The sequence below is a fragment of the Melospiza georgiana genome, chromosome 18 (assembly GCF_028018845.1).
Source record: "Melospiza georgiana isolate bMelGeo1 chromosome 18, bMelGeo1.pri, whole genome shotgun sequence".
In the NCBI taxonomy this organism is placed as follows: Eukaryota; Metazoa; Chordata; class Aves; order Passeriformes; family Passerellidae; genus Melospiza; species Melospiza georgiana.
In genome coordinates this window covers 5,765,687-5,778,624 of record NC_080447.1, presented here as the reverse complement: position 1 = coordinate 5,778,624, position 12,938 = coordinate 5,765,687, and the positions used below count along the sequence as shown (strand labels likewise).

General features: G+C 40.0%; 1 protein-coding gene across 1 annotated transcript in view; it reads left to right on the top strand.

Annotated features, from left to right (window-relative positions):
* GALNT9 (polypeptide N-acetylgalactosaminyltransferase 9) overlaps positions 1-11,345 on the top strand; it is a 131,825-nt gene extending 120,480 nt beyond the window's left edge. The window contains exons 10-11 of the mRNA XM_058037039.1: positions 5,257-5,424; positions 6,112-11,345. Coding sequence (XP_057893022.1) covers positions 5,257-5,424; positions 6,112-6,258 — 315 coding nt within the window. The 3' untranslated portion in view covers positions 6,259-11,345. The remainder of the gene's footprint in view (positions 1-5,256; positions 5,425-6,111) is intronic.
* The last annotated feature ends 1,593 nt before the right edge of the window (positions 11,346-12,938 follow it).

Below are 12,938 nucleotides of genomic sequence, written 5' to 3'. Positions count from 1 at the left end.
ATAGATGAGGGCATAAGTTACAGTGATTTTTTTATTCCCTTTAAAACAGACAAACCAACAAAAAACAGGAAAAGAGTTTTCATTCTTCAAGAAACACCAAATGAAGGCAGAAGTGATGTTTTATCTAAGTTGAGTATTTCACAGACAAGCATGGGTTGGAGCCACTCAAATGCAGCCAAGTTAATTAATGATTACACAGCTGGAAAACTTCTATAATCTCACCACAATTTACAAAATTAATTCAGTGTGAGAACCACAGCTGCACAAACCCTAATCAAGGATATTCAAGCACATAGCACAAAAGGTGTTGACAGCAAGCGTTTTAATATATTAAATAAACATTTTTTAAGCCCCTCTTCTAATCAGGCTGGGTGAGCATAGTTGTCTGCTGCATTTAACTTTCCATTTCTGACATGTTTCATCTCAAGCATAGGACATAAAATACCCCTACTGAGCTGAGATTTGGGTTATTAGTACATGTCTACTGAATATAAATTCATATAAATATGGAACTCCCTTTCCCCAGTTGGGTTATCAATGTTGTTCATATGTCCTACCAACGGGAAAGCCTCTCCCTGTTTAGCTACAGCCCTGTTTGTTTTTCATACTCTTCAATTCTGACAAGCAGATTACCAGTGATTTTAGTGTACACATGGTTCCACTGAAACCCACCCAAGTCAGGCAGATGTTTAAAGAAAGCGGAGTTAGGAATAAGATTACTGTTCATCTGTGAAAAAATGTTCTTTTTCTCTATGTCCTACCTTTCTGTTTCCCTTGGATGTTGTTGTCCTGCATTACAGTGGCAAAATAAAACCACTCCACTGTGACTGCCTTTCCCTATGTGTATTTTCAAGATCAGTTTTCCCCATGATAAATCACATCTTTGTAATGATATCAGCTTTTAAATTTCTTTATTCAAACAGGGACAAGCTCTTTTATGGATGGTCTGGAATGCATTTAGCCTGAGTTTACATCAATTTGGTTTAATGAGTTTGACTTGAGCTAAGTCATTGTAAGCTAACAGCTAAGAATATCCAGACAAGGCTTTGCATCAGTCTGAGTCGATTTCAAAACCTATTTTACAGCAAAGTAGTGTCCTTTTTATATGTGTTCATTGGATCTGAAGTTTGAGTCTAATGGCTTTCAGGAAAAAAACATTTGCAAATACTACTGGGAGAAACAGTCCAGGGCTACAGAAGATTTGTAAATAAAGAAATATATTTGGAGGCTTGAACTGCTCTGCATCTGTGTGTGGCTTCCATTGTGCAATCAGCTGCAAAGCCCAGTGGTATTATACACTTTTGTTGTAAAATAAATTTTTTAAAAAAGTGAGATTGTGAGGACAGATACAACACCCCCAAAAGTGGAACATGTTGTTCTGGAAGCTTCATAGAATGGTTACAGGACACGCAGGTTTTGAACCATCTGAGAACACTGCACAACCCCAGTGGAAATATTCACTGTCTCAGAGCCTGCCTTGAATGCTGTGATGTGGAGCTGATTATATGGTATGTGAAGGAGAGGAGAACATAATGAAATATCATCTTGGGATAGAAGGGCCAGGGTGAACAGCCCCCTTGGCCACCCTCCTCCCTTCCCTTTCACAGCAGAGACAGGGGAGGCTCTGCAGCTGTGTGAGAGAGAACTCCCTCTGCATTGAGAGCAACCAGAGGGAAGGGAGAGCTCCCTGCTCGGATCCCTGGGGCTGCAGCTACACAAACAGAGTGAGAGGAGATGAAAGGCTCTGCTTAAGCTGTTGCTAGAGGCAGGTATTTAACATTTTGCTGGGTAGAGCTGTGAGTGCCCAGATTTGTGTGCAGGGCAGCAGGGTGGATGAACAGGTGCTTTCTCCACCTGCAGGAAGAGGTGGGTGGGATTCTGGAGCAAACATGGAAGTTTGATAAGCTGTGATCTGTTTGCCTTGAGGGGACAGGTATTCTGGAGATGTAGGGTGTTTGGGATTCCTGCATTGCTCAGTGTTTCAGTTCCTGTGTCAGCTGACAGCTTGCCTTAACTGCAGGGCTGAGGAACCATTAAAGATTTCCTTTTGCCGGGAGAACAAGAATGAGAGAGAGAGGTTAAATTTAGTGTGGAAAGCTACCCGGCCCATCCTAGTAACTGTTTCCTACAAACAATTACCTGCAATCATTTGGTGCTTTTTTCACTTGGCTGGAAGTTAGCAGGAAAGGATTTTTGGAGTCAAATCCTCCAGTTTAAAGCTGCCATTTTGTTACCACATTAATATTCCTGGAGGATCATATTCCATAGGCAGCAGCACCGACTATTTTTGATCCACGTATGGTGGCTTTGATAAACAACCTTTGACATCTTTTGCATTCTGCTCAGATTTCTGAATGTTGAAGGGAAAACTGTCCTATCTGCCATCAGTGTAGCAGATGGTATCTGGATTAGATCTTTAGTATTTAATAGAGCACTTGGCTTCAGTGTCATTTGAATCCTTCAGCTCTTCCTAGATAAAAGAGACAAACTGAGTGAAGGTCCATCCCAATGTGATGTATAGAAGTGTGCTTCTGTTCTGCAGCTTGCAATTTGGAGTGTGTAGATATCAAAGGATCTCAGCCATCAAAACTTGCGCAGATTTTTTGGTTTTTTTAATTCATAGGATTTAACATTTCTTAACAAAGGGAACTTTGTAATTTGATTCTGGCTGGTTGGCACTGGGAATGGATTTGACATCCATTGTGTATCATGCCCACAGTCCTGACATAAATAGGAATTATTTCTTTTTGGATGCGTTAATGACACTTAAGATCAAGTTTGGACACAGGATGTATAATTTTCATTGGCTGTATCCCAGTTCATGCTTTCTATCCTATAGTAAAAGCAACTTATTTTAATGCTTATTTTATTTTCACAGTTTATGTTGTCTCTAGGAAGTTAAAACAGGAATTCTTTGGAGAAAGATGTTATTAATCATATAGTAGTTTCTTGAACCTTAATTTCTGGTCTGATTTTGCAGAAGCAGGCTCTACAGCTTTCCAATGTAATATGGTCTGAACTGAGATAATCCTTTATGGGTGGGTTTTTTTCTATTTCTGTTTTATTGTGGAATAAGCCTAAGTTTTCAAGACTGTTGGAACAGCCATAAAAACTTGACAGAAAGTGCAGATTCAGGAAATTAGGCCCATGCTGTTCCATTTGTCTCAAGATTGTACAGATAAGAGTCTCCTGCACGGAGCCATCCCTGACCCTGTTGAGCCGTAACACAAACTGCCACTTTCAATACTGCAGATAATTTAGAATAGAGTTAATGTATCTTCCACTTCTAAAGCCTAAGCAGGACTGGTCCTTTCTGCTCTGACAGGCTGCTCTATAACAAAGTGCATGGCCACTGTGACACAGAGCACATGGAGCTCTGGCTACTGAGATTCTGATGACAAAGAATGTTTCAGACAATTTTAATACCAGTACAGAAAATGCTGCTCATCTCAAAAAGGAAAATCAGTCCTATCCTACAGAGCAGATAGCCCATTATAAACAGTGCTTCTGATTATCTACATAAGGCAAAGCCAACAAGCTTGTGGGGCAGTATTTTTGGGACTACAGAGAGATAATAAGGACTGCAAGATGAATACATTTTCTGGTCAGTGTTTCAGCCATACCTGCAGTTAATTTGAATTCTGCTGAAAAGCCATTAAATAGAAGTGTGAAATATACAGTCTGGTTCTATTTAAGAAAAAAAGTAAAAGACAAAATGTTGTGTTTGATTTGCAGTTTTTTAAACAGCTCCTTTTTATGTGAAAAAACAAAGTTAATTTGTCTGACCTGGCAGTCCCTTCATATTTTGAATTATTTTGCTTGCTTGAGCTTATTTTACATATGTCCCTCCTAATCTCAGAGCGGGAAAAACTTGATGAAGTGTGTCCAGACTGTGCCATGACAAAGGCACTGTTCATAGCCAGAGCATCCTCATGTGGTTATCTCTCTGATGTAGGCTCTCTTCTACCTCTGTGCTTCACATGGCTGCTCTGAGCAGAAGTGGCAGGTGGGAAAATGAACACGTACTATGTCAAAGAGCATCTGGTCTGGGAGCAAGTAGACCATGCTCTTTTTACCACCAGCAAGAAATGATTATTCACAGCATGATTCTTCTGAGGTTAATAAGGATGGCAGTAGAAAGCCAGACTCTAATTTGAGTTTTTTTGATTGATTCTTAATGATATCTCACACACTGGTCAGTGGCATCCAATAAATGGCAGGCACTTCTGACCTTCCTTCCCTTTCTTGTTAAGTAATTTCAGCCATATAACAGCAATAGGAGCAGACAGGCAGTGAATTTCCTGGGTGGTAATTGCATTTCTTTGGTGGCTCAGATCCTCACCCTGCAGCATCCAGACTGACAGCACACCAGCCACGTAGCTGACTCCACTCTGCAGTCTTTTGGCACCTGGCTGTTGCACTTTCAGAGTAGGAAGGGCAAAATATTATGGTGGTTTAATGACTCTGGGTTTAAGCACAGAAGTGAGAAGTAGATAAGTCTGATTTGATGTATTGGCCTGCTGCCAAATTAGCATCGTGCATTTTTGCTTTAATGTGCTTTACAGAAAACTGAAATACCAGAGTGTCATTCTTTATTATGTAGGCCTGAAGCATATGTTAGCAAATTTGCTGCCATTTCCCTCATGGTTTCTTTTTTTCCTCTCATATTTTTGGATACGGGTTGCATGGTTGGATTTTTTTCAGTAATGTTTATTTACAAAAACTAATTAGACTTGTTGCTATCAATAGCCTCTAACAGAGCTCTTGAGAACAAACTGCACGACAAAATTGACATCGTGTCCTTGTTAAATCAACTCCTGCTGAGTGGGCAGGATTTGCATATTGATTACTTCACTTCCTTGATTGCCCTTTTTGCAGTGACATAGTGGGTGGGGAATGGTGGGGAGCAGAAGTGTGGGAGAAGGGGATGTTGTGCTCTAATTTATACCAACATTACCGAGATTTGCCCTTGAGCAGCATGTGCCAGAACCAACGTGCAGAGTGGTGGGGAGCAGAAGTGTGGGAGAAGGGGATGTCGTGTTCTATGTTTTACCAACATTGCCAAGATTTGCCCTTGAGCAGGATGTAGCAGACCCAGTGTGCAGAGTGGTGGGGAGCAGAAGTGTGTGAAAAGGGAAAGTTGTGCTCTGTTTTACCAACGTTGCCAAGATTTGCCCTTGAGCAGCATGCCCCAGACCCAATGTGCAGCAGGACCCAGGGCTCCTCGGCAGCTCAGAACTCTCCTTTCTCCCCCAGCTCGTCCGCTACAGCTCGGAAGGTGTCCTGCAGCTGGGGCCCCTGGGCTCCACCGCCTTCCTGCCCGACTCCAAATGCCTGGTGGACGATGGCAAGGGCAGGACACCCACCCTCAAAAAGTGTGAAGATGTCCTGAGGCCAGCACAGAGGTTCTGGGATTTCACACAGGTAAGGAAGAGCTGAGGAAGCCTTGAATTAGAGAGGGATGATGCCAAGGAGGTCTTTGGAGGGCTATACCAGGAATTCCCCCCAGTACTTTTTAGAAATAGTCAGATATGTTTTCCATAGATCATGTGCTACCCAGGAATATTCTTTCATTATTAATAGAAATTTTGGGGTATGATTTCTAGGAATTTTTGCTTATCCTGTTTTGGAGTATTCTCAATTTCCGTCCCGATTGTCAAGAATGTGCTTGTAATTGTTTTTTTGCATTCAGAACTTTTCTAGAATTTTTCTAGCGCCTCTATAGGCATTTTTTTAAGATCTAGAATCTTCATTTTTAAGACTTTCAAAAGTATTATTACAGTCTCTGGGATTTCCTGTTTCTTGGGCTCTGTAGCGATTCACTAGTGCTTTTTAGAGATTTTCTAGTGATTTTGGGGGGATTTTCCCAGCAATTCCTAAATGTACAATTATCAAGGAATTGTTGTGGTACTTTTTATGTATTAACTAGCTTTTCCTAGGAATTTCTAGAACTTTCTGGGCAATATATCACTTGATATATATATATATAGAAATACATTTTATAATGTTTTTTAAGGATTTACAGATCTAGCACTGTTTTTTCTAGTCTGTTCATCTTGTGTGTTCCTTCCTCAATCATTTTTTTTCCCACCTTTTTTTTTTTTTTTCTAGAATGGTCCAATCATCAGCAGAGACACAGGCCGTTGTCTAGAAGTGGAAATGTCAAAGGATGCAAATTTTGGGCTCAGATTGGTCGTACAAAGGTGCTCGGGGCAGAAATGGATGATTAGAAACTGGATCAAGCATGGGAGGCACTGACTGTGGGGCTGAGCTGCCTCTCCTGCTGCTGTCCATTGCTCAGTGTGCCATATCTCCCAAGGCATTTGTCTTAAAGCAAATTAGTTTGAACAGGTCTTGGCTCTCAAGAGTCCTCCATCGTTGGGCATTCCAAGGAAAGAAAGAAGAAAAAGGAAAGCAGACACACACATGCCCTGTTTGACTTTTCCTTGCTTCAGCAGACGATGTGGGAAGCTTAACGAGAGTTTTCTGTTGATTTGGAAATCTTGTGAAGACCAGAACACAACAGGAAAGTGGATTCCTTAAGCTCTCCTAGAGGAATTGACAGATCTTTCTATGCTGAGTTCAAAGGAGACATCCCAATACTGCCTCAAAAAGAGAGTTCTCTGATGGGTAGCTTTTTAGCTTTAAGTTTTGGACTGGTGCACAACTCCTACGGTGAATAATTATGTGCCTTTTTTATTGTACTTCGTATAAAAGAGGACTGGAAAAATCCTACCTTTTCAGCATGTCTGGTTCGTTGTACTAAACAAGAAGATCTGTAAATAACATTGGAAATATATTATAATATATGATACATTTCAAGGTTGATTGTTTAGGAGTCTCTGTTTCTAGAAAGAGACTGTTCTGCAAATGTTTACAGGTGGTTCTCAACCTTTGAGCTGCTGGACAGCAGCATTTTAGAGACCTCTTCTAGTTAGACACAGATAAATGTTGAATAGGTAAAATAGCCACATGCTCCGTTATATTGCCACATTTTACATTTGTTGGCTGTAGAGACATCACAGTTTAGCACTTGGATATTTGGCTGTTCTGAGGCAGTAAATGTCCTGGTGGATGGATGGATTTCAGGAGGCCTCAGCTGGCCCCAAAGCCCTGAGTGTGCATCCTGTCCTGCAGGTCACTGTTGTGTTGTTCCGGAGACTGCCTGGAACAAGAATACTCCAAATCCTCCTTATTCTGGAAATAAGTTGACTGGCTTAGGTGCCATCTGTGGAGCTTAAAAACTTGGATCTTCCATTTTGTTTCCCATCCTGTGAAAATGTCAAATGTGAGCAAATATGCTGTGTGAGCACTGTCTAGACAAATTTCCTGAATAAACCAACAAAGTCATTTCAGCATTTGAAAAACAAACACAAGCCTAGTGATAAGAAGGCAAATTAGAGCAAGAGGTAGGGAGCATATATAAATACTGTTACGCTGAAATATAAATATTTTACTCTAACTGACCCATTGGCAGCATCTTTGTAAACCTGAATTTAATAATGTATCCAGTGGTTCATGCAGGGTCAGTGCATATGGACAGAGCAGTGACAAGGTTTTTTCCAAAAAGCTGTCAATATTAATGAGCACTGTCATCAGCAGGTTTTGGATGTGGGTCCGTGGCACACAGCTTTTCTGTACAGATGATTTCAGTCATACTGAAGGAGAGACAGAGATGGTATCTGTTAATTTCACAGTTTAATATTTTATAGTTTAAAAAAAAATGTTTTGTTTTACTGAGCCAGAGAAATAGATAATTGCAGTCACTGTGGTACTGTGAATTTTGGTGATCTGTTCCTTGAATAACTTTTGCCATTCCTATTTCAAGGCATGCTGAACAAAATTTAATGGAAACAAAGTTAATTTTCCAAGGGCATGATATGTAATAAAATTTTTACTTTTAACATGCAAAATCAATCAGGTCTTGTCAAGTCTTGGTTAGTATCTAGAAAGCATATCACTATGTTTTGCCCCAATTTTATTCTTGAAATAGAGTGTGCAAGATGCAATACCAAGCCAATTCTCCTGGAGTTTACTTGTGGCTAATTGCTGATCTTTATTCATGTCTCATGGACCAGGTTACACGTGAGCATATACAAAAGAGTAATTCTGGGTGAGATTCTAGGTACAAAAATACTTAAAATTCTGTGTTTGTGGTAAGTTGAACACAACCTTTTGAAAAGTGTAGTAAGACCTGCAGGGAGAGTAGCATCTTTAATAAATCAAGCAATACTGTATAAAATCACGGACAATCTCAGTATTCAAGCCTTCCTGCAGGTCCAAAACAGGTAGGAAACTTCAGGCTAAATAGAGATTGGGAACAGCTGCCCTGCATTTGACCTCCTTATGTTAAGCTATCAGACAATTTAAAATTATATTTACCATCTATGCAGCAGATGTTGAAGGCTTTGTACAGGAGTGAGTTTGTAAGTGAGTTTTCATCTTCTCTCCAAATACAATTTCCACCTTTTAAAGTGTATGAAAGCTTTATTCTCCTTTTGTTTGCCCTGATGGAGTTTTACTCCTTGAGGGAGGTGAGAAAGCAAAAGAAGGAAAAGATGGTTTCACCAGGTGAGATTTTGGGGGAGTAACAGGACATTCACACCCATTTTTAGTCTTTCCAGTGAGTAAGTTCTAACTGTTTTATATGTACATGGCAGGCAGTGGAAATTAATTATATATCAGTGTGACCTATTAGAGTATGGAGTTGCAATACTGAACAGAAGCAAATATGTCATGTGCTTTCTTTTTCCCTTTTATTTTTCCTTGTCTTGAATTAGCAATCTACATTTGATCCTTGGTTAGCCCCTTAGTGGGGCAGCAAGACTTTCAAACCCTGGGTAAATGAAAAAGGAAAACTGAATATTTAGAGGAATTTAAAGTTTAAATCTACGCTCCTGAAACAAATCTGGCATAGGCAGTTTAGGAGCTTTGAAGCTGAGAGGACCAGATAGATCTGTGTTTACTGGCAGAGATGTCAAACCTTCATCTGACACCACCATGATCAAAGAGAATTGGGTTTCTTGGAATTTTGCCCCTCAGGGCATTTGACTGTGGCCACACTGTCTGAGAGTGGTCAGTCCTGGCAGGTTTGAGTGCCAAGGCCACCAGCTGCAGGAGGCTTGCAAGAACCAGACTTAGGGTACAAGAAGGAAAACAGGTTTTTGTGGTAGATAAATGGCTTTGAGATTTACATAGTAACATAAAAGAAATCAAATAACTCTTAAAAGGTGGAGTTGGTATTTTATGTGATTGTCATTTTTTTAAGACTTGCTGGAACAATTTCTTATATTTGCAAAACACATCTGTTGGATTAATTTTACTTTATTCTTTATCTGTATGAACCACTGCTTTGGCTGTGGTACTAACATGGTGACTCTGCATGTGAGAGAGTCTTAAATATTCTCTCGTCAAAGGAATAATAATAAAAAAAGCCTTGAGTATTATCTGTTTTAACCAAAGTCTATGGTTCTTTTGTCAGTATTTCACCCCTTAGTATAATCTGAAATCCTGCTTAACGGTGTTCAAATTTTCAGTCTTGTTTCCCACAGTGCAGCATTCTAGATCTCGTGAAAAGTATTCAATGTAGTGTAAATACCTTGTGGATAAAATTCAGATCAAAGGCTTTCTATGCTATTTTGTTTGATTTAGGGGATTATGGAGCTAAATACTAGGTCATAGGACAAAAGAATAGAAGGTAAGAAAGACCAGCACACCAGTAAGAAAGTCTAGGACACTGTTGTGAAAGCCAAACCAGGAAAAATATTATTTTCTGAGCATATTAGAGTCCCTAAAAATGAGTTTGAGTCCTAAGGTAATAAAAGCCCTTTCTTTTTTGAGAGCTATAGACTATTTTCCAAGGTGAATTTAATTTTGGTTTGGTTGAATCTATTTGTTCCTCAGCTAGACCTGTCCTCTAGCCTTACTGGCTTGCTGGTTCCTGAGGCAAGCTCCAGTGGGAAGGAAACAAGAGAAATTTGATGCTTTGGAAGGACCCACTGGATTCCCCTGCAATCATGTAAGTTCTCTATTGTGCTCACCCATCAGAACTCTTCAGGCCTGTTCCACATACAAAAAGCCAAACTCAGGTTGCACAGAAGTTTTTTGAGACCAAAATATGGAAACAAACAACAGCTCTTCATACATATTTTCAAAGTGTTGAAATGTTTCTCTCAGTTGAATTAATAATTTGGGGCTTAATGTATCTGAAGATGAAGCCTTCATGGTCCTTCATTTACAGTCCTTTTCATTGGCCTGTCCCTTTTAAAAAACTGATCTAGTAGATGAAAATCTCACTTGCCATGTGACAAGGGGTGTAATCTATCTGACACAGGATAGCTGCAGTGTTAAGTACTTAAGTCATAGCTAGTCAGATTTAATGAAATAGCACCAGTCCTAATCTGTTCTTTAGATCAATTACACAGTGTGTAATTCCTTCAGTATCCAGTATTCATTTGAAATGGTTCATTACCAGCCACACAAAAGTGCATTATGGCCAGTTTCAGGATCCAGGGAGTTGGGCTATAAGAAATACAACAGAAGTTGTAGTTCAGAGGGAGTTTAGCATATTATTATTCAGATAGGGCACAAATGCCTTTGTTTTTCATGAGAGGCTTTGGGAGGAAGAACAACTACCAGAATTCACCTGATTGAAGGCATTTCTAACAATAATGTTCTATTTTTTCCTGCTGCTATTTTGACTACCTGCTTCTTAGTGCTGATCAAAGTCAATGGTAGAGGTCATAGCACAGATAAAAGATGGTGTTGCAAATTAGAATATCTAGCTAACAGGCTGGATAGAAACCAAGGAATGATCAGATCTCTAGATCTAGATGCCACCACAGGAAACTTAATACTCAAAAATTCTCTTTGGAAAGAATCCCAAACTACAGTGACCTCTTTAGTGCATTATAATGGATTTCAGAATGGCTGCATAAAATTCAGTGACTTACTTTGCAAAGGCATTAATGACATGTAAACTAAAAGGTATTGAGTTCAGGGGTTGTCCTAAATAAAAACAATGAGGTTTGGCCAGGAATGCTTACAAATACCCAGTGAAACAATATATGGCAACCTGCTTTTGAAAAACAATTTCTGAATCAAGAGTGAAGAGTGTCTTCAAAGACATGTCAAAGCATTGATTACTTTTCATAGTATTAGTGTTTCCTATTGGCCATCAACAAGTGTTGTGCAGTTTTCTAACTCTTTGTAATGTTTAATTTTAAAAAATTGCAGCAACTAGAATGCAAGTTGTGACTGCAAATATTTTTTCATTATGTGGCACATCATCAAACCAATTTGTATTCACACTGAAAAAGTTAATAAATTACTATGCATTTTACTGCTGACACGAGCTGCATGTTTTATCATTGTACATTTGGACACGCATATTAAAATTCCAAGATTCACACAAAGGAAAACTAGAATAGCAAAGCATATGGGCATTTTAAAATTTAAATTGCACATATTGTGTTCTGAAAGGCAGCCACCATGCACTCGTAAGAGACTTGGCCCTGGGGGTGCACAACCAAAACTGGATTGATAACAGTGCAGATTAATGTCATCTACATATCCAGCACCTCATTACTGCAAACAGTCAATAATTGTTGTTTAGAGATATGAAATAGGATGCAGGGAAAATGTAGAATGATCCTTTCACCATGTATGTCCCCCTAATTTCTCAGGGTAAGGCCTTCCCAAGCTAGAGGCTCTACACACCATCCCAACCATTAGATTTAATGACACTGGGGCTGTATGTATCCAATCCACTCAGAGCTCTGGGTATCACAGCATCCTGCTGTAATAAATAGCACAGTTGCTGTGAGTCAGTACCACAGCCTCTCATTCCATAGGATGCCCTGTAGTTCTCTTATGGTGAAAAGCTGTGAATAACTGCTGCCAACTCTTTTTTAACACCCTTTTTCATTTGACCTCTGTCATCCTGTTTTAAAATATATTGCTGAACTGACTGTCATGCTTTTTTTTTTTGTGTCACCAGCAAACAACTTTGTAACTGCGCAAGCAGATGGTCTGTGTCATCTCTTGTGCTGGGTGATAGCAGGGTGAGAACCCATTGGGTTCCTGAACTGTTCAGTGGGATAAAACATACATTGCTGGCTTTAACATTGATTTTGGATCTCAGCCAGGCTGTTTCTCCAGTGTGTATGACAAAGTTTGCAATTTGTGATCAAGGAGAACAGAGCATCTGAGAAAGGATCCAAGCCCTTGTTTCATTCTTCCGTGCCCTTGCTGCTCCTGCTGTCAGGAGGCTGTGGAGCACCCCGGATTACAGCTGAGTGACCAGGATGGGACATGTGCCCATATTCCTGACTCTCTTACACCCCTCTGCTCAGCTGAATCAGCTGGGTGACACCTGAAAGCCCGAGCTTTTTCCTTCCCAATTTCTGCAAGGACAGTGACTGCCTTAGTGGAGGAGCAGCTGTTGATTCCTTGGTTTTCCCAGAGAAGGTGGGGTTGGCTGTGGTCTTCAGGTGGGTGACAATACCACCAACCTCAGAAGGAATGGCCTGATACAGCCTTGGCAAATTTAGCTCCATCCCCAGGATCAGTCTTTGTGTTCTTTCCCATTTCTTTGTAACTCCATGCTGAGGACTCTGTGTAGAAACACTGCTCTGTTTTGAGCCAAGGTATTCTGTAGACCCAACTTCCTATTGTAATCAAGCCAGCATTTCTTGGAAGGAGAAACGTCACCTTTGAAGGTACCATATGCTTGCTAGAATGAATGTTTCATGAATAATACCCAGCAAAATTAGGTTTGTATAAATATTTTGTCAGCAGTTCTGCATCTGACAACCTTTTTTCTGCAGAAGTTATCCTAAGCATGAGTTTTTTTCACTGTGAAGAATGTATTCTGTGGATGTAGCCACCCTTTTGTTAAATCTTCATGAATTGACTGTGAATCATTAATATGTGCCTGT